This window comes from Cricetulus griseus, chromosome 2 (genome assembly GCF_003668045.3).
Source record: "Cricetulus griseus strain 17A/GY chromosome 2, alternate assembly CriGri-PICRH-1.0, whole genome shotgun sequence".
Taxonomy (NCBI): Eukaryota; Metazoa; Chordata; class Mammalia; order Rodentia; family Cricetidae; genus Cricetulus; species Cricetulus griseus.
Window position 1 is genome coordinate 387,789,762 of NC_048595.1, and position 22,174 is coordinate 387,811,935.

The 22,174-nt window shown below is 37.4% G+C and overlaps 1 protein-coding gene across 1 annotated transcript in view; it reads left to right on the forward strand.

The window, feature by feature from the left end:
- CUNH12orf40 (chromosome unknown C12orf40 homolog) overlaps positions 1-22,174 on the forward strand; it is a 68,713-nt gene that overhangs the window by 40,797 nt on the left and 5,742 nt on the right. The window contains exons 7-12 of the mRNA XM_035440833.1: positions 91-267; positions 4,996-5,111; positions 8,011-8,537; positions 8,963-9,032; positions 11,099-11,159; positions 19,255-19,318. Coding sequence (XP_035296724.1) covers positions 91-267; positions 4,996-5,111; positions 8,011-8,537; positions 8,963-9,032; positions 11,099-11,159; positions 19,255-19,318 — 1,015 coding nt within the window. The remainder of the gene's footprint in view (positions 1-90; positions 268-4,995; positions 5,112-8,010; positions 8,538-8,962; positions 9,033-11,098; positions 11,160-19,254; positions 19,319-22,174) is intronic.

Genomic DNA, 22,174 nt, shown 5'->3' on the forward strand with positions numbered 1-22,174 from the left:
TAGTCACGCCCCTGTTTTGCTAATTTTAGTTCTATTATTTTGATTTCTAGTTTCTGTTCCTTTAGTGATCTTACCTTTTCCCCCCCATAGTCATCACAAGACATGAACTCATACAGAATGTTCAACAAAACAGAAAACTGCAGTTATATTCCACCATCTTTTCCAGCAGAATTACCTTCTAACAGATATATTCCAAACCAAAACTCCACCCCAGGGATAGAACTAAATCCTCGGAAATTTACATCTGAGAAAAACCAAAATGAGCAGGTACATTGGCATTATTACTTCATATTTTCATCATAGTTTTTTCTTTTTCATAAATGACAAATATGGGTTTCAAATTGCTAACTAAATATGGTGATAAATGAAGGATAATATTTCATCCTATGCCCCATTCTTTATTCCCCATTTTAACCTCCCATTCAGGTCTCCCTGTCTCTCTTTAACTATGCATTCTACTTTCCTTTCCTTGGGAGATCCTCCTCTCCCCACAGTCTCTTACTTTTATACCTAACCTCTGTAGTTATATGGATTATAGCATGCACATCAAAGTCCTAAAAGCTGACATCCCCATAATGAATGAAGACATACGAAATTTTCTTTTTGTGTCTGAGTTTTTCTACCTCTATCCATTAACCTGTGAATTTTATGATTTCATGTTTTAGGTAGCTGAATAGTGTTCCACTGTGTAAATGTACTACATTTTCTTTATCCATTCATCAGCTGATAGACATCTAGGCTGTTGATAACTATTATCAGTAGCACAGCAATGAACATGGATGAGCAAGTGTCCATGTGGTAGGATACCCAGTCTTTTGTGTATATGCCTAAGAGTGGTATAGCTGGATCTTGTGGTAGATCTATTTCCAACTTTCTGAGGAACCAACACACTGGCTGTACAAGTTCGAATTTTCCACCAGCCACAGATAAATATTACCTTTCCCTCACCCTCTTACCAGCAGTATGAATTGTAAATTTGTTTAATTAATCTGGCCATTCCTACTAGTGTAAGTTGTTTTAACTTTCATTTCCTTGACAACTAAAGATGGCATACATTTCTTTAAGTGTTTCTCAGGGATTTGTATCTTATCTTTTGCAAATTCTCTGTTTAGTTCTGTACCCCCTTTTTAATTGGGATATAATTTTTCTTGATGTCCAGTTTTTTGAGTTCTTTATACATTTTAGATATTAACCCTCTATCAGATGAGTAATTGGTAAAGTCCCTTCCCTATTCTGTAGCTTGCCATTTCCCCTCAGGAAATGGTGTCCTTTGTCATACAGAAGCTTCTCGGATTCCTGAGGTTCCATTTATTAATTGTTCTTAGTGCATGTGCTTTCAGTGTCCTCTTCAGAAATTGCTTTCCTATGTCAATGAGTTCAAGACTATTCCCCACTTTCTCTTCTATCAGATTCAGTGTTATCTGTCTTTATGTTGAGGACCATGATCCATTTAGAGTTGGTTTTGTGCAGGGTGATAAATATGGATCTATTTTCACTCTTCTAAATGCAGCCATCCAGATTGGCCAGCACCATTTGTTGAAGATGCTGTCTTTTCTCCAGCATGTATTTTTTGGTTTATTTGTAAAGCAAAACAAAAGGAAACCAAAAAAACGGTTGCCTATAGGTGTGTGGGCTTCTGTTTGAGTCTTCAGATCAATTTCATTGATCAACATGTCTATTTTTATGCCAATACCATGCTGTTGTACAGCTGAAATGAGGGGTGGTGGTACTTCCAGAAATTTTTTTATTATTCAGGATAGTGTGTGTGTGTGTGTGTGTGTGTGTGTGTGTGTGTGTGTGTGTGCATTTGTGTGTCTGTGTGTCTGTGTCTGTGAATGTTTTCATATGAAGCTGAAAATTGTCCTTTCAAGTTCTGTGAAGAATTGTGTTGGAATTTTAATAACGATGGCTTTGAATCTGTAGGTTATTTTTGATAGGATGGCCATTTTCACTATATTATCCTACTTACTAAAGAGCATGGGAGATCTTTCTATCTTTTGATCTTGTCTTCAATTTCTTTCTTCAGAGTCTTGATGTTTTTATTATACTAGTCTTTCAATGGCTTGGTTAGAGTTATCCCAAAATATTTTTTTGAGGATATTGTAAAAGGTAATGTTTCCCTCATTTCTTTGTCTGTCATTTGCATATTGGAAGACAACTGATCTTTGTGAGTTAATTTTGTATCCTGCTATTTTACTTAAAGGGTTTATCAGTTGTAAGAATTCTCTGTTGGAGTCTAAAGGTCTTATGTATGAAATCATGTCTTACTCTGCAATTAAAGATACTTAGACTTCTTCCTATTTGTATCCTCTTGATTTCCTTGAGTTGTCTTACTGCTCTAGCTAAGACTTCAAGTATTACATTGAATAGGTGTGGGAAGAGTGGACATCCTTGTTTTGTTCCTGATTTTTGTGTAAATGCTTTGAGTTTCTCTCCATTTAGGTTGATGATGTTGTGAGCTTGCTGTAAATTGCCTTTATTATGTTGAGGTATGTCCTTTGTATTCCTAGTCTCTCAAGGACTTTTGTTATGTGTACTCTTCCCACACAATAGACTTTAATCATGAAAGGGTTTTAGATTTTGTCAACAGCCTTTTATGCATCTAATGAGATGTTTCTGTGGGTTTTGTCTGCCAGTCTGTTTATGTGGTAGATTACTTTTATCAATGTGCATTTGTCAAACCATCCCTGAATTTCTGGGTTGAAGCCAAAGTGATCACAGTAGACAATCTTGCTGATAGGTTCATAAATTCTATTTGGAAGTGTTTCATTGAGAATCTTCACATGTATGTTCATAAGATATTTGGGTCTGTTCCTTAAGTTTCTATCTTATGTAATAATTTGAGGAGTATTGGCATTAATTCTTCTATGAAAGTCTGTCATAATTTTGTACTGAACCCATCTGGCCCTGGGTAGTTTTTGGTTGGAAGACTTTCAATTACTGTTTCTTTTTCACTGAAATTTACATGTCTGTATGAAATGATCATCTGATCTTGACTTAACTTTTTTGGATTAAATATATCAAGGGATTTATCAATTTATTTATTTTTAGCATTTCCAATTTGATGGAGTACAGACTTTTAAAGTATGTCCTTATGATTCTCTGAATTTCCTTGGTGTTTGTTGTGATATCTCCCCCTTTTGTCTCTCTTTTTATTAATTTAATCTTCTTTCTCCATTTTTTAATTTTCCTAGGGGTTTACCAATTTTACTGATTTTTCTCAATGAAACAACTATCATTTCATTGATTCTTGGTATTGTTTGTTCTGTTTCTCTTATTGATTTCAGCCCTGAGTCTGATTATTTCTTGTCACCTACTCCTTTTGAGTGTTATTTCTTTTTTTTTTCAAATAGTTAAGAGACTTTATTCTAATAGCTATAATTACAGTGCTTGTCGAAATGAAAACTAAAAACAAGTATACAAAACAGTTGATTGTGTATTGAAATTGTGTATTGAAAGCAGTAAGAGGTTCCAGGACACCAAATAAACCAGTTCTGAGATTTCCCCAAGATAAATTTAACAGCTCCAGCTTCTTCAGTGTTTATCAAAATACAAAAGAAAAAAGTAGAGGTTGTCTTTTGATGGCAAATTGGACCCTTGCAGGCTGAGGGAGAAAGCTACTTTCACACATGGAGGTGGGGTGCTCCAGGATGTGGGTCTGGAATGGACTGACCCTCCCAGCTTGCATGCACTCCTGCTGGTGAGACCCAGGCCTCCTGCCAATGCGTCCAAGTGGACTCAAGAGTAAGCTGGGTATGTAGGCTGCCATCTGGCCCGGCCACACACCAAATACAAGCCAGGCCCTGCACCCCACAATGGTCCCCAGCCAACCCCTAGGTGATCATGTGAGCACAAGTACAAGCCCAATGCTATGGATTGCAGGTGGCCCAAAGACAGGCGAGTCACGGGGGCTCTACTGTGACCATAGGGTAACAGGTGCGAGTCACGGGGGCTCTACTGTGACCATAGGGTAACAGGTGATCCGATGGTCTAGCATTCAGGCCATTACTACAAAACCTACACTAGGTATAGTCTCCTTTCTGAGAGTGCTTCTGTAGGTCAGTGAGTGGCAGAGAGGAAATGAGATGGGCTAGGAGAAAATCCTAAGTGGGAATTTGGGAAGAACTGAGGGGACCCTGTCCAAGATAGGGTCTGCAGATAGTTGAAGGTGTGGTGGTAAAAGGGGATCTTGAAAGCAGGTTTTGGTGAAGTAATGTAGAGAGACAAACATGAAAGAGCTAGGGTGATTCTGGGTCTGAACCAGGAGTTGGAGTCTCCAGTGAATGAGGCTGAGGTGGGAGGAGGGGCACCTGCAAGCAGTTAGTTACAGGGCTGGGGGGGAGAGTGGAAATGTCATATAAGAGGACAGGGCAGATGTATGAATTGGCTCTCTGAGTCACTGCCAAGTGTGGCCACTGAGGTTACAGGTAGAAAGTGTTCTTTGGTATTGGGAGCTGACACAATGGAATGGGGATGGGCTAACAGGGAGACTGAGAGGGTCCACAAGTTGGGGAAAGCTGGGTCCCTACAAGGTTTGTCAGAAACCCCAGGAAATGGAGGTAGGGTAGGAGGAGAGGCACCTGAAAGCAGTTACTACAAGGCTAGGAATGAGACTGGAGAGATTGTAATGGGAGACCAGACAGAGAGTCTAAATTGCCTACCTGAGTCCCAGCCAGGTTGGCCACCAGAGTTCCCAGGTAGAGACTGTTTCTTGGTATTGTCAATTGACACAGAGGGACGAGAAGGAGGGCTGAGACAATCTACCTAGTTTATAACTTAGAGACAAAACCTTGTTGTTACAGCTTAAAACCCATATTCTCTGAATTACTTTGTAGAGTAGAAAATAAAACATTATATAATATTTACTTAAATATTTATCTTCTAACCTATATATATTTTAGCTATACATTAGTTAGCAATTATCAGTTGATTGGTAAATATAATTTAAATTGTAAACATGTACATAATGTTTTGTCATTTTCTTCCTTTTTTCAGTTCAGTAATGGAACATTTTCTGATTCCTTATTTTCCAAATTAAATAATCACCAAGATATTTTCAGTTCACCTCAGAAAACAGCAGAGTTTGGAGCATCATATGAGAGAGTGGCCAGGTGAGTGGGGTGCGGAAGGAAAGATGATACAGAGTGCTGAACTCTAAATCATTGCTTTGATCTTAAAAGGACATAAATATTTTTAGTTGAAGATATAAACAATATTCTAGAAAAAGGCCACATCCTTTAGTTAGTTTAATTTTGCCCTTTTAAACACTGACATACCATGCATACTAGCGTTTTCAGGGTGCTAGTTCTATATATGAGTACTGTGTGGACGTAACAAGTTCAGCCTGTCAATCCTACTCATTGCAGCCCACATCTTTCCATCTCCATCGCATGTGAGAAAGAATATTTGTCCTTGTCCTTCTGAGTTTGTCATGTAACATAATGCTCTCTAATTTTATTCATTTTTATATCATCAACAGGATTTCATTCTTTTTATGCTAAATACTACTCTATGAACATATCCTGTAATTGTAGATTTTTATCTGTTGATTGGCATGCAGATTAAATCCATGTCTTAGCTGTTTGAAGAGTACATATACATACATACATACATACATACATACATACATATAGTGCTGGTTTCATTTCTTTGAGAGATACCAAGGAAAAAATGAGTTCGATCATCTGGTACATTTACATTTTTTGAGGGAACCTTCATGCTGTTCTTTATAGTAGTGATCCTATTTTTAGTTTATATTTTCACACATCATGTGTAAGAATTCCTGCTCATCTCCAGGTCAACATTTGTCTATCTTTTCATGTTTTCTTTTTTAAAAGTAGCATTTTAATTGGCAGGAGACAGTACCTCACCATGGCTTTACTTTGAATCCCTTAGGGTATTCAATAATCATGCTGAGTATTTGTTCTCAGGTATTTTAGTTATATTTCTGTTTTTGAGAAACATCCATTTCAATCATTTGCTCATTTAAAAAGTTTTTTAAAAATTATTTTATCCAATGTGTTTGAATATTTTATCTGCATGCATGTCTGTGGACTACCTCTGTGTCTGGTATCTAAGGAGGCCAGAAGAGGCTTTTGGATCACCTGGGATTAGAGTTATAGACAGTTGGGAGCTATTATGTGGTTGCTGAAAATCAAACTTGGAATAGCACCCATTGACTTAACTGCTGAGACATTTCTCCAGCCCAAATTTTTTCATTTTCAAATTTGATTATTTGGGCTCTAGGGAGGGTTCTAACAGATTTATAATTGGAAAACTGTTCCTCACCTTCTGTAGGCTTTCTCCTCACTGTCTTGATTGCTCAGTTTCTACAAACCATTTGTCAATATTGACTGTGTTTCCTGTGCTTTGTGGCAATGTTCACAAAACCATTGCCAGTATCCTGGAGTATTCCACTAATCTGTTCTTTGCTTCACTGGGAATTGATTTTGTAGGAGCTGAGAAATAGCAGTGGAGTTTTAATCTGAGTGTGAATATCTAATTTCCCAGAAACATTTGTTGAAGAGGTATCCCAAATTAGATGGTGCCACCTTAGTGATTTTCTTAAAGTAGAAGAATCTTTGTTTATTATATTAGGCTTTGATTGTAGGATAGCACTTCTATGGTTTTTACTTTCCCTTCCTCTTCCTTACTGTATTACATGTCTTGTGGTGATACTGTTTTGTTTTATACATCCCTTAGTAGTTCATCTGTTATAATGCTGAAAATCAATTATAAAATATGATTTCACCATATTGTGTGCTTTATAACTTATGACATGTTCTATGGTTATTCTCCCATTTATAATGATAGAAAACTTTTCTGGCTTTAATGGTGTTGTGTTATAACAATGGATTATGTATTTTAGTATGAAACACTAATTAGGTGCTCATTGAAAAATCACAGGGAATCATGATCTATGAACATATGGCTCTAAACATAAATTTCTCTGTTTAATACTAACAGTTCTTTCTCTCTCTATCCCCAAACACATGACCTAATGCCTAGAACATAGTATTTCTATTTAAATATTTAATAGGTAGTTAAAAATAAAATTAGAAATCAGAATTTTAAGGCTGAAGAAATGACTCATAGCACATACTGCTTTCACAAGCATCCTGGCTCATTCCCTAGCACCCACATCAAGCAGCAAAAACCCACCTGACATTGTTGGTTTCTGTAGATACCTACACTCAGCTGCACTTACCACACCCAGTATACATAAATATACATAGTTAAAAATAAAGTAAATATTAAACATTTCTTGTTAGCAGTCTTGTGTTTCTTCCAATTATTTTTATACTTCCATTCCCTGAAATAGTCCAATCTCAAGTGAGTTTATAGTCGGCAGTGATAAAACAAAAGGTATTTTTGTTGTTAACATTTCCTGTAAGGTTTGGTTGTTATGTACAAGTTAGCCTTAACTCATTTTTGCTTAGGAAAAGAATTTATAGGTTACCCATTTCACCTAATTAGTTTTCATGTGGGTTACCTTATCTTTTAAATAAATTATATCTTTATTTTTCTTCATTGAGAACTTTGTAACTGTTTCAATTGTTAAATTGGAAAATATCTTTGATAATGTTTTTATAACTCTTAAAAATATTTTTATGTAAGAAAGCTCCCCCCCAGTCTTCAGAACCTCTTTCTGTTTGCCTAAACAGCAGCAGCATACAGTGGTACACTAGGCTATTTGCTAGACTGTATTGTAGACATCAGACTACTGAGTATCGTTTTGTTTGCTAGTATAACAAAACTATGCACTAAATTACACATTGAAATACAGAACCATGCATAAATTATTTTCATGCCTATTATGAGAAGACTATATTAGATAAATTTGGCTCTAAAACATTATCATCTGCTTAAGTACTAAATTTAAAATGCAATTTGGGAAATGCTAGCCATTCTCCTGTATCTATCTTCTTCAAAGTTTTCAATTGAAGCTAGTGTTTGTAAATGAAAATGATCAACCCTTTCTTGCTAAATATGTTTCTATTTATTCCAAAGTCCAGAAACTGGTAATTTCCTTACTAAAAGACCTGTGATTCTGGGTGAAGATTATGGAAGCCCGTGTGAAAGAAGACAGCCAGACTTTGCTATGGAAAAAACATCAGTGCAACAGATCTGGGGGAGTAATGGGAAAGCATTCTCTGATTTTCTTGAAGATGTGATCCAGCCAACTCAGAGAAATCTGTCATCTAATCATGACTCGGATGTGTTTGTTAGTCACAATATGATCAATTTATTAAGCAGAGATCAGCCAGGCAGAATGGCGACCTTTCATAAGTGTGGCTATGGTAGTGTGAGTGACACCTGTGTATTTCCTTATGATGAAAGCCATTCCACAGGTGGGTTCATCAAAGGGAATTTTCCAGGTCCACAGGCAGCTTTTCATAATCATCCACTTAATACAAGTTACTTAGGAACATGTCAGCCAAAGAAGCCCCCATACCAGGAGTACAGCAATAGAGAAGTCCGTGAATTTAGAAGATCTTTTGAGACAGATTGTCACCCAACCAGCCGTGGAAGAAAAGGTTGGTGTTGCACACTCAGTTTCTCTCTATGTAAATATATATTACCATGTTTTATTTATTTATGCACATACACATACAGTTGGCTCTCTGTATCCAAATGTTCTATATTTTTAGATTCAACTAACTATATAGACTAAATCTAAGATGTCTTTGCTGAACATGTACACACTTTTTTCTTACCATTATTCCCTAACCAGTAGAGTATATATGCTATTTTCTAACATCTTCAGAATTGGCAGGATGGCTTGTTGCTGAACTGAGTTTAATCTCAGATCCCATGGTGGAAGGAGAGAACCAGCTCCTGAATGTTGTCCTCTGACCTCCACCCACATACTACATATGTGAACACACATATGCACACAGACAGGCATTTTCATAAAGACCATGATGCTAAGTTTAATCAGTGTATGCTTTTATTTTTGAAGGGAAAACTGAAAGTGATGACCAAGAGGAAGCGCTGCAGAGAAATACCTGGGAATACCCAGTGTACTCCATGTAAGTTTTGACTTAAATGTAAGGAATGTATTCAAATGAACAAATAGAACATGCAATGATAATATTTTTGTGATGGTGAGCAAACTGGTCTCAAAGAAGCCTTGCCTTTTTTTCTCATTTTTTCCCCATTTCCCCAGATATCTTTAATTGACAGCCTTTTCTGATATGAAATATGGTTCCTATGTATTTATGCCTACTGTAGTTAAAACAATTGTCTTTTATAATATTTTTGTCTCTGAAACAATAGTCAATAGAATATAACAGATTGCTTCAGCCAGCCCTGTAGTTTGACAGGTAGTCAAACTAAATCAAACAGCCGTTCTGAAATAATTCATTTTGTTTTGGAGAAGCCTTACCTTTTTGAAAAATGAGTAATAGCAACTTCTTAAGCCTATGGTTTTCACATTTTCCAGCCTCTAAGACCTTATTTGACCAATTAGTGTTGAATAGCCACCATATATCTTCTAAATATCAATTTATTGGTTAACAGAAATAGAAATGTCAAAGGGGAGAATGCTTATTAGCACAAACAGCATATTTTCTCATTTTGCAGGTCCCACAGGAATGTTGCTTGTTTATTATAGAATCAACAAGGAATATGAGAATTCAGTGAGGCAGTATGAGAAAGGATACCCCATTATGTGACAGTCAGTGTTCCACATCCTTGCATGCTAGCATTCACCTCCCACAGGCCCCTGTGTGACAGAATGGGTATGTTAAGGGTTGTGTCCCCTGTTATGGAATCATTGTTATGCTTTTTGTTCCGTGGAAACCATTATGCATCACCAGATATGGCTTCTTACTGCCGGTGGCATAAAAAAGTATTTTGTATTTTAGATTTTTTAATTGGATCTTAATTTTTAAAATGTAGTTTATTCCTTTGAGCTTTGAGGCAGCCTTGCTGGCTTTTCTACAAAATTATCTACAATTATAGATAATGAAGGGAAATGTTTTTTTAGCTCGTAGTTATTACTGAATAGTCTTGTTTTCTTAGTAATAATCATAAATTAACCAAATCATTATGATTTGTAGTTTAATTATGCATATTTTTATTGTGGAAGTGATTTCTTATGGAAATCTTTAAGGTATCTATTGATAAAAAGAATCCATACATGTCATTTTATGGAGTTGGCATTTACTTTTTATTTATTTATTTTTTTCCGAGACAGGGTTTCTCTGTGGCTTTGGAGACTGTCCTGGAACTAGCTCTTGTAGACCAGGCTGGTCTCGAACTCAAAGAGACCCACCTGCCCCTGCCTCCCGAGGGCTGGGATTAAAGGCATGCACCACCAACGCCCGGTGGAGTTGGCATTTATTAATTAAAATTTAGGCACATAATACATTTTTTTAAAATTGAGAAAGGAAATTCTTTGTTCTTCAATTATATGGACATTTATGAGTAAAACATTTTGTTTGGCCTTGAGTTTTAAATTCAGCTTTTAAAAAGTGACTTAGGATGTGTGGCACTATGTTTCAAAAGAGCAAAAAACAAAGCAGGAAAGAAAACAAAAACCTGATTCTCAATCTTGAGTGCAAATTTAAATTACCTGGAGGGATTATGTCACAATGTGGATGTTTCAGGGCTGGAGATTTGGCTCAGTGTGATTTGGTGCACAAACACCAGGACCTGCATTTGATTCTAGCTCTACATACAAGAGCTAGGTGTATTGGTGTACATTGCTAATCCCAACACTGGGAAGACAGGAGGATCCTGGGGGTCTGTTGACAGCTATCTTTCCCTATTGATCAAACCCCAGATCCCTATGAGAGACCCTATCTCATTAAATAAGGTTGATGCCTCCTGAGAAGCAACACCTGAAGTTGAACTCTGGCATTCACATGTACACACCATGCTTGTGCAACACACTTGTGCACACATACATATTCACATGAAAAGAAAATACAGTTGTTTAACCTACATATTAAAACAAATGAGCAGTTTGCCATAGTACTTGTCAATCCATATTTTTAAGAAGCTTCTCATATAATTCTGATTTGAAACAAAAATTTAGGATAATAACTGTGTAGGAAATAGGCTTTAATACTTTTTTTTTAATGATCCCTAGGGGTGATATTCCTTTGAAAGAATTACATCATAAGCAGTCATGTGATTTTGACCGTAATGAGGTAAAGTTTGTTGTCACATTGTCTTTTCAATTAGTCAGTCTGTGGTGTTATATTTTAGAATTTAGTCTATATTAATTAAGAGTATCTTTTATTCATAAATACATTTTTATTTAGACTCATATTTTCTTATACTAGAAATATAATATGAATTACTCTAGACATATTTAAAATAGTTTTTACTGCACTGTAAGATTTTGTTGAAAAAATGCTTTGACTCTCACTGTTCTCTTGGTGAGTTCAATTGACACAGGAACTGAACCACTGGCTTACATAATTCGACCCTTTTTTTGGAGTTTCTAATTTTTATTTTTTGAGATTATAATTGTATCATTTCTTCCTCACTTTCTTACATCTGAACCCTCCTGTTTACACCCCTTACTCTTTTCAAATTTATGTCTTTGTTTCCATTAATTGTTTGCACACACACACACACACACACACACACACACACACACACACACACGGTCATGAATTCAAAAACACAGATCGATCATTGTGTGTAATGTTACTAGTATGTATATGTTATATATACATTTTCAGAGCTCAGCATTTGGTATTAGAGAACCAGCTGTTGTGCTGACACCTGAGGAAGATGATTTCTCCCTCTTTTGGAGTCCTTTAGTTGTAATTTGACACTCTTAACTATATAATTTTTCCTTAATAAGTGTGCTGGCTAGTTTTACATCAACCTGACACAAGCTAGAGTCATCTGAAAGGATGGGAAACCTCAATTGAGAAAATGTCTCCCTAAGATCCAGCTTTAGTGCATTTTCTTAAGTATTAATTGATGGGGTGGGCCCAGCCCATTGTGGGTGGTGCCATCCCTGTATTGGTGGTCCTGAGTTCTATAAGAAAGCAAGCTGGACAAGCCATGATGAATAAGTCAGTAAGCAGTATCCCTCTATGGCCTCTGCATCAGCCCCTGCCTCCAGGTTCCTGCCCTGATTGAGCTCTTGTCCTCACTTCATTTGGTGATGAACAGTGATGTAGAAACATAAGCCAAAAAACCCCTTTCTTCCTCGTTGCTTTGGTCATGGTGTTTCATCACAGCAATAGAAAACCTAACAAAGGTAATAAGTGTGTACTGAGTGTTATAAATTCATGTGATAGACACTTAGTGTCTTCTGTACACTAAGCACAGGTGTAAAATGGTACTGGGGACTTTTTTCATTTCTTAGAGATTACACTGTGTTATATACTGTATTCTGCAAGATAAAGATGTAAAAGGATACATAATCTGCCTTTAAAACTCTTGTGCAGCTATGTAGACAGTAAATGCAATGCATGTAGATAAATGGCTGCTATTTAATTTTTACAAAGGGTATTAGTAACCTAGTGACAGTGGCTTTAAAGTTTCATGGGTTGTTAACAGGAAAACATTACATGGGATGCAGTTTCTGAGAATAGCTTTAAATGAAGAGTTTGCTGTATGCATAGAATGTCTAGAGCAATTGTTCTCAATCTGTAGGTCACAACCCCCTTTGAGGTGGCATATTAGATATTTATATTATGATTCACAACAGTAGCAAAATTACAGTTGTAGTAGCAAAGTAATTTTATGGTTGGGGGTTCACTACAATGTGAGGACCTATGTTAAAGGGTGACACCTTTAGGAAGATTGAGAACCACTGGTCTAGAGGAAGAAGTAACATAGAAAGTGAGGTGCAAGAGAGTTGTTTGTTTAATTTACAAACTTCAAGAAGCTAATTTAATTCTAGTTATTGTACCACTCCTATTAGATTACAAGTGGTACTGGAGTAGCAAAATTATTAATTCTGGGCAAAATGAAGAGCCAGGTCACAAATGAACTTTTATGATATTTAGTACTTGAATCACCTGTTACCAAAGAGAGGCCCACTAAAAACTCTAGCAGGGGCATGTGATGACATTAGAATAGTGCAGATTGACTTTGGCAACAGACAGATTTGATTAACAGAAAAACTCAAAGTTAGATTGATGGGGGAGGTCCTTTTGTCTATGTTTGTCTTATTGGTTGATAGATAAAGTACTGTTGGCCAATGGGAAAACAAGATAGGTGGGACTAGGAATCAAGGAGGATTCTGGGAAAGGTAGGAGAAAGCATGGAGTCACCATGTGAACCCGGGAAGTCAGACGCTTCTGCTGGTGTCTGATAAGTCTTATAAAATATATAGATGTATGATAATTAAGACTGAGCTAACATATAAGAAATCCTAGTCAGTTGGCCAAGCAGCATTTGTACTTAATATAAGTCTCTTTATGTTACTTGGGACCTTAATGTGGTGGCAGGTGGAACTTGGGTGGCTGACAGAAAGGGCCCATGTGGCTGCAGGGCTTGGGTGGCTTGGCAGAAAGACTTATTGTTACACCAGATGTTACACTAGTTAGCTTTAAATGTCAACTTGAGGAAGCCTAAAACCATCAGAGAGAAAAGCTTCCACTATGGAACTGCCTGGGTCAGATTATCCTGTGGATATATCTCTGAGGCATTTATTATTTTCTTGAATATTAATTGATGCAGGAGGGCCACACATACCCCAGAGGATAACTGTGGATTGGCTTCCTCTTCTTACTTTCATGTAAGAAGAGACTGAACTTTCATGTGTCCCAGAGACTGAACTTGTCATAAGGCTTGTGCAATGTGTTTTTATCCTCTGAGCCATTTTTTTTTGCACCAATAATGAGTTCTTAAAGTTGGGCAGTGGCAATAAGGATGGAAAGATGATTTAGATTGAGAATTTGAAAGGACTTTGTGATTTGTGATTAGTAAAAGGGCAAGGAGGAAGAAATTGAGAAAGGCGTACAGCTAATGGTTTAGGTAAATGGGAAGTAAAATGGCCCCATTCACCAAGATTGAAAATATAGGATGTGTCAGAAAAGGCCAACTTAGTTTTCACTTACTCCTGTGCAAAGAGCTATTGCTGGAAAATGATTTCCTAGCCAAGTAACATATTTCCACAATGGCTTACCTTGTATCTAGAACTTTTAATGACAAATTAGCAGAGGTCACATACATGGCTCTAGGAAGTGGGAGCTGCTTTTTCATTTTCTCTTTTTGCTTATGACTGCATGGCCATCTGTCACTAAGGAACAGCAGCACATAAGAACAAAAGGGCTGGGTCTCTGAACTACTGTGTGGGGAAAAATGTTTATTTACCAGGAGATTGTTGCTAGAGAAAGAATTGTGCTACTGTATACTTTATGATGTACATGTCTTTTGTTTGTTTTTTAAAATAATGTCTACTATAACTCTGATTCAGGGAGGAACAGATTTCTGAGTGATAAGGTTGACATGTTGAGCTTGATTGACAGTCTTGTGAAAACTTCTTGGTCTAGGTGATGGTGTGTTTTAGGCATTCATAGGGACAGGCTGTAGGCCAGCTGGTGCTTTGAGTCTTTAGTGCATAGGTCTCCACTGAATGCATCCACATATACAGTTCTAAGAGAAAGGGTTAGAATTAGTTGCCTGCTTCCAGAGAAGCCACAGCATTTCAGCAAGGCAGAAAAGAGACTAAGAAATTTAGCAAGAAGCTTGGAGGAATACTAGTAGAACATTGTCAGAGGAAACAGAAGGGGTGCTTTCTGGGGTAGGGGGTCACATTCTCCCCAATATGAATAATATAGATGTACCTTCTAAATGGAGCTGTAAACAGATGAGAGGGATTAAGGTACAAGTAAACTCTGACAACATCAATGTCATCATATATTATACACTCATGTACTTACATGTATCATGTATAGCTTTAGGTACATAGAAAAGAGCTGGTTTCTGGAGGCTTTAAATAACTCAGAACCTTGATGTTATTTGTCCCCATCCCTTCTCCTTCTGGATTGAGCTCCCTTCTTCCTCCCCAGTCGGAGTCCCTTTCCCATTTTTCTCTTTCCTCCTCCACAGTAGAGAATGTGATTAAGATAGAAGATAAATGAAGTCACTTTCCTACATAAAATGTAAGGAATGAGAGGTTCTTTGAAATTAGCACACTAATTGAAAAGGGGCTGTCTTTTCTTACCTTAAAAGATGTCAAAGAAGAAAAAGATCTATACATTTCTAGATCACAGATACAAAGATTAAAAATAAAAGACCCTTATGTGTGTGTATGTATATAGAATATAGACTGTATATAACGGTGTCACTGCCTTTGCTAGGACAGTACACATGAAAAGAGAAGAAAGATGATGCAGCACTTCTAATCTTAGCAAGTATGACTTGCTCTCCTGGAGAGCGAAGGAAGTTTCTTTTCTTTTGTGTGGCTTCTGCGGTGGTTTGGATGAGAATGGCCCCATAGGCTCATACTTTTGAATATTTGGTCCCCAGTTGATGGAACTCTTTGCAAAGAAAGGAATAGGAGGTGTGACCTTGTTGGAGGGGGTGTTTTCTTCACTGAAGACAGGCTTGAGGTTTCAAAAAAACATCATCCCTAGTCTTTCTGCCTCCATCTTTTGAATCAAGATGTAAGTTCTAGCTGTTCATGCTGCCATGTCTGTACTCAGCCATCTTGAACTCTTCAAACTCTAAAACCATATAATCCCCCCCCATACACACACACATCAAATGCTTTCTTTCATAAGTTGCCATGGTCATGGTGTTTTGTCACAGCAATAGAAAAGTAACAGAAACTGGGATCAGGGAGTGGGTTATTACTGTGACAGACCTGACCATGCTGGTTTTTGGAGGAATGTGGAAAACTTTCAGACTCTGGACTAGGAAAGTGGTTGAATGCTGGTAGCAAGGGTTAATGAGTAGGTCATCCTCATAGGGATTGCAAGATAATATTGCAGAGAACAATATAGACTACGGAGGCTCAGCTCAAGAGATTCCAGGGAGGATACTATTAGCAACTGGGTTGGGCATGGCCACAGGTGTGTATGTGAGGTGGGGGATTTAGGCTGGATGGAGACAGGCTCTCTCTCTTGCTGCTGGTCGGGTCACAGGGAACAGCCTGGGAGATTCTTGGAGCTGGAACCTGAGGCAGCCACCCACCTCTTGTGTAAGTGTAATCTCTCCAAATAAACTTCATGTAACCTGTACTAAGTCTAGTGAATCTAGATTCCCACATGATAAGCAGTAACTCTTGTACAGATCTACAATGAAAAAGAAATACAAAATGTACAGTTTGTAGAGAAAATGGGTACAGGAAATTTAATATTAGTGCCTAGGCTTGTGCTGAAAGAGATGACATTAAAGAATGAAATAAAAGCAGGAGTGTTCCCAGGGCAAGATTGAATCCAGCTAAGCTTCCTACTTGTAAAAAGAAAGTCCTGAAGAAGTTTCTGCTCCTAAAAAGCTAATGCAAACGTGATTCTAGGGATCCAGGACCCATCTCAAGCAGGCAATTGAATTTGGCAGTGTTGTCTATTTGGTTCTGGCCTTAGAATCATTAAGGCTACAACAATAAAGGGGTTTGGAATCTACCTCCATGGCTAAGGAGAGATATGGAGGCCAGGCAGTATGTGGCAAGGCAGGCCCTACATGAAGGCCCTGAGAGATAGTTATGTGAAGCTGGGGACGTTAAGCTTGGATTACATTGGAGATCACAAAATGTTGGAAATGCCAGAGCCGTGAGACATCTGGCTCTGCTGCTGCACACAGGGAGTGGAAAGAGCGCAAGAAAGAAAGATGTTTCGCAGGCAGTAAGGCTGGAAGGGAAGATCATTTCAGCCCCTTGCCATCAGACATGGATCTATAGAATTTGGAGTTAGCTCTGCTAGGTTTTGGTCTTGGCTCTGTCCAGTATTTCCTCACTATTCCCCCTTCCTCCCTTTTGCAATAGCAATGCATATTCTGTGCCATTGTATGTTGGATTACATACAATGTATTACATACATACATTGTATGTAATTTGCTTTTTTGAGTTTTACAAGGGATTACAGTTGAGAGATTGCCTTGAGTGTCAGAAGAGACCCTGGTCTTTTAAATAGTGTTGAGACTGTGAAAGACTATATGGACTTTTGAAGTTGATATGGCCACAAGCCTATGGGAGGCAGGAAGTGGAATGTGGTGGTTTGAATGAGAGTTGCCCCTATAGGTTCATATATTTGAATACCTTGATCACAGAGTTGGTGGAACTGTTTGGGAAGGATTAGGAAGTGTGTCCTTGTTGGATGATATGGGTCACTGCATACAGGCTCATGCCATTTCCAGTTAGCTTGCCTGCCCCCCCCCCGTGTGTGTGTGTGTGTGTGTGTGTGTGTGTGTGTGTGTGTGTGTGTGATGGTTGTGTGTGTGATGAGAACTCAAAATGTAAGTTCTCATCTTTTCCTATCGCCATATTCCACCATCATTGGCTCTAACCCTCTGAAGCCACAAAATTTAATGCTTTCTTTTACACGCTGCCTTGATCATGGTGTTTATCACAGCAATAAAAAAGTAAGTAGGACAGCTAGCTATTTTTCATGAGCAGATTTGGTATGGTCATTGGAGCGCACACATGCCTTTGTAGCCATGTACATATTGGGTTGCTATATACAAGTTTGGAGATGGGTTGCATGGTGTGACTCAACCATTTCTTGTTGATGCAAGTTTAGAGCTTGTTCGTGTCAAGAGCTGAATAGGAAAGTCTTTTTAAATGATAAAATGGTTAGGGAAGGGATGTTCTTCTTGTACTACCTCAAGGCCTCACACTGGTGTGGACTTCTGTTCTGGGTGGTTTTCAGGTTTGCAGTTTACACTGAGTGGAACAAGCTTGAGATTTTTACTGGTTTTGGATTGGAAATAGTGCACGTTACTTCTGCTCATGGCTATAAATTAAATTCTCTACCATGTCTACATCAAACTCAAGACATGTTTAGAAGTGCAAACTGGCTTCACATTCAAGAGGAAATGAAGGCAGCTAGACAGTATCTCCTTTGCTCATCTATGGCCCCATGTCCCACTAAAAGACACAGAAATCACTTCTTTCAGTCCATGTTGATTGTCATTTAGTCCTAAAGTAAGTCATATCATCTGCTGTATAGTCTGTCATATAGTAAGTTATATCACCTGTCATATAGTAAGTCATATAGTCTGCCATATAGTCAGTCATGTAGTAAATCATATAGTCTGTCCTATAGCAAGCTATAAAGGGAGCCTTTTAGTTTATGCAGACTGTTCCATAGTCTGTCAGCTATAAAGGGCACCTCAGACACTCAGCAGGGACACCTGTAACCACATTCTCCCATCAGATTTTATGAAAATCCAGAGTAGAACAAAATAAACCCGGTTATCTAACCCTTTTAACTTCCTAGAAATTAGGAAACATTGGTTTTTAAAAACAAGAAAGGAAACAAAAAACATTAAGTATGTAAAAAGTAATGAAATTACCACCACCTGTGTGTTTTATAGATAACTGATAATTCTAAGCTTTGATTATATTTTTAAAAGAAAAAGTAGTAACTGATACTGTTAAATTTTTGTTTGAATTAGAAATAAGAGAGGCACAAGATGAGACTATTAGACATATTAACCAGTTTATTATAGGCCTGGCAGAGTAGGGAGCCTAAGAGAAAAGAGAAACAGGGTAAATGGCTGACCACCATGGCTGGTTGCCATAGAGAGAGAGAGAAGAGAAGCTGAAGCAGACAGAGAAGAGGAGAGAGAGAGAGAGAGAGAGAGAGAGAGAGAGAGAGAGAGAGAGAGAGAGAGAGAGAGAGAGAGTAAATGGTGGGCAGGGGTCTGTCTTTTAAAGGGGTCCTCTGCACCTGCGTGCAGACTTAGTTCCCATGGAATCCTGGGCTGACCAGGGTACTGCCCGTTCTGCCAGGTAACAGAGGCAAGCCAGCATAATGCCTGAACCTTTCAGATACCCTACCTTAAAAAACAAAACAGGGAAAGTGTAGCATACCATATCTCCCAGTACTTTAGTATCTTGCATTTGTTTAACTATATACACCATTGACAGCATGAGGCCTTTCCTTTTGCTAGCAATGCAGTTCTTATCAAGTGTCTACTCTGCTCTTGGTGTTTCTAAGCCAACTGGAATTTAAATTTAGTAGGATATTTTTTCTTTGTGTAATTGTCTTTGTTGAGTGAAAGTAATATAAAGCAAAAGTTCCAGAAAATGAATTGGTGGTATTGGTTGGAAATGTGACCAGTGTTATGAATACTTTGGCTTGTTATAATTTTGATTCTATTTTCTAGATCCCAATGGAAGGAAGAGGAATGTGTCCTTTAAAAGGGAGGTCAATGTCTACTGAGAAAATCTGTGAGTGTAACTATGTGATAACTTTATTATTTTAGAAAAGAAAATAGAAATCAAATTTTAAAGATTTTACCTGCAAGCAAATATTTAAGTTATTTTAGAATAGACTACAGTACAGTTGATTCCTTAAAATTGTTTTTTATAATAGTCATGATGAACACATACAATGTAATTTACAGTTTCACAGGTAGTTCTGTACTCAACTGTAGTTTGAGACAATACAACTGTCCTTTAGAAAATGGTCCCTAGAGGTCACTATTGTCCTATTTATTTATTTATTTATTTATTTATTTATTTATTGCACAGTTTTCCTTTTTCACCAGGTATTGTGTTTTGAGGGTCATACATTTTGGCATTCGTGGCTTTCACAGATTAGTTTTTCTGCTGTCTAGCATTCTTTGTATCAATATGCTCTACTTTATTCATGCATCTTCTGGCAGCAGATATTTGTACTATCTTCAATATTTTGTCCTTGATTATTGTGACCATTGTTGACATTACTAGAACACACATATGAAAGTTCTTGGGTATATTTCTAGGACTAGAACCACTTTGCATATGATGCATATTTATTACCTTTCTAAGTAATGCAAATTTGCTTCCAAGAGTCTAAGTGTCTACTTTAGCCTTCCATAGGCAGCAGGTAAAAGGCATGTATCCACCTGTACCATGTCAACCTTTTATCTTTATTTAAACCTAATAATTCATGGTAGTTTTAAGTTTTTATTTTTCTGATTAGATCACTTGGGCAGCCATGTTCCATGTTTTGCTCATGTTACATTTTGTTTAGTTTTTGGAGTCAAGATCTCACTGTGGTCCATGATCACTCTGCCTCAGCCTCTCAGCAGCTGGAGAAGAGATGCTGGTGAACATGCCACACTGCCCAGTGCTGCTTTTAAGATGCTTGCTTCTCATTAAGGAATGTGTCTTTTATAGTCTACATCAGGCTGCATCTGTGTTGCCCTATGTGTCTTTTTATAAATCTTGCATACTAATTGTTTTTATAAAACTTGTGTATGCCAGTGATTTGAATCAGTGACTTTTTGTTCATAAAAGTGTAACTACTAGGTATGTCTTAGGTCTTTGGTCCTAGCATAGGTCTTCTGGTTACTTGGTCTGCTAGGATACTTAGAAACCCTTGTGAACTGATCCAATTTTTATTAATTTACTTACTTTTAAATTATCGTGAAAATGGAGCCAGGTGTGGTGGATTACCTTTAATCCCAGAACTCAGGAGGCAGAGTTCAGTCTGGTCTACATAGTGAATTTCAGGAGAGCCAGAGCCACATAGTGAAATCTGTCTCAAACAAAAACAAAACAAAACAAAAAAACAAACAAAAAAACCTCTTAAATTACCATAAAAATCAATGGCTTTTTGTATGGCATTATTAGACTCTATTTTTTAAGTTAAAAGAATTTTTCCCTTTTATTACAGTTTCTCCTTCCTCTATTCATCCCAGTTTCTCTCCACATCCTCCTCCCATCCAGATCCATTTCTTTCTATCTCTCATTAGAATACAAACAGGTTTCTAAGGACTAATAATATAATAATATCATGAAATAAAATAACACCGCATAAAATAAAAACTACTACATCAGATTAGGCCAAAAACAAGCAGAAGGAAGTGAGCACAAGAGACAGAGGTCACTTGCTAGCACTCAGGAATTCTATGGAAACACTAAACTGGAAGCCATAGGATATGTACAAAGGACCTATAGGGTAGAAGGATTGAAGAGAACAATATTTAAATATAAAACAAAAGATAACAAATTGTAAGACACATTTTTAATAAAAAAGGAAACTCCCTGACATGAAATTATAAGATAAGGAACCTCCGAAGATGCTTGTGAGTTCATTTTCTGTTGGCCATCTACTGCTGGACATGCAGCCTGAACTTATGTGTAGTTTGTTTCCCCAGTGAAACTCCCTTGGAGAAAAGTAAATTTTCATTTGAAAGTGGTTACAAGTTGGAGATAGCTTCTGGGTTAGGGATGAGGACATGTGTCTACTTCTCCTATCAGCTCTAGGGTCCCATCTGGTGCAGGCCCATGCAGGCCCTGTGCATGCTGCTCAGTCTCTGTGAGTTCATATGTGTGTTGATCATGTTGACTTAGAAGGCCATGTTTTCTTGGTGTCCTCCATCCCCTGGGCACTTATACTTTTGCCTCCTCTTCCATCAGGTTCCCTGAACCCTGAAAGGAAAAATTGACAGGGTTGGACATGGTGGATTACTTTCTAGCTCAATTTCATTATTATATTCTCTCATGAAATATATTCTTTCCTTTATTCTTATGGATGGAATTGTTTTTCTCATTCTATTTACTTTAAACATTTTTTTTTCATTACTGGCTTGGTTTTCATGAGTTATCTTAGTTTGTACTTATCTTGAAATGTTATTTCTCTACAAATTTTAAGAAGTCTTTCTGGATATAGTAATTGTGATTGACAGTTAATTACTTTCTAAGCTGACAAGAGATGTGGTATTTGTCTGCTCTTTCTGCCTTTGTGTATAAGTTGGAATTTTTCTTTTTAAATTTTTTTTGTGTGTGTTTAACATCCTAATTGTGTGTCACCATGGAGAGGTTCTTCTCTGTTCATGCCTATTTGGGGCTTTAGATTTAATCCACCACACTTTTGGGCAGCCATTTCTTTCTCTGGATTTAGTAATTGTTCTGCTGTAATTTTTTTTGAACAGATCATCTATGCCTTTAGATTTTAGTTACTACTTCTACCTTATGGATTCTTGGGTTTTACCTTTTGACCATGTCCCAGTGTTCTTGAAAATTTTAGTTACATTCACTTTGCTTTCTCTTTATATGTATTGTAGTACTTTTTGTCTTAACTTGTCCATCTTTGAT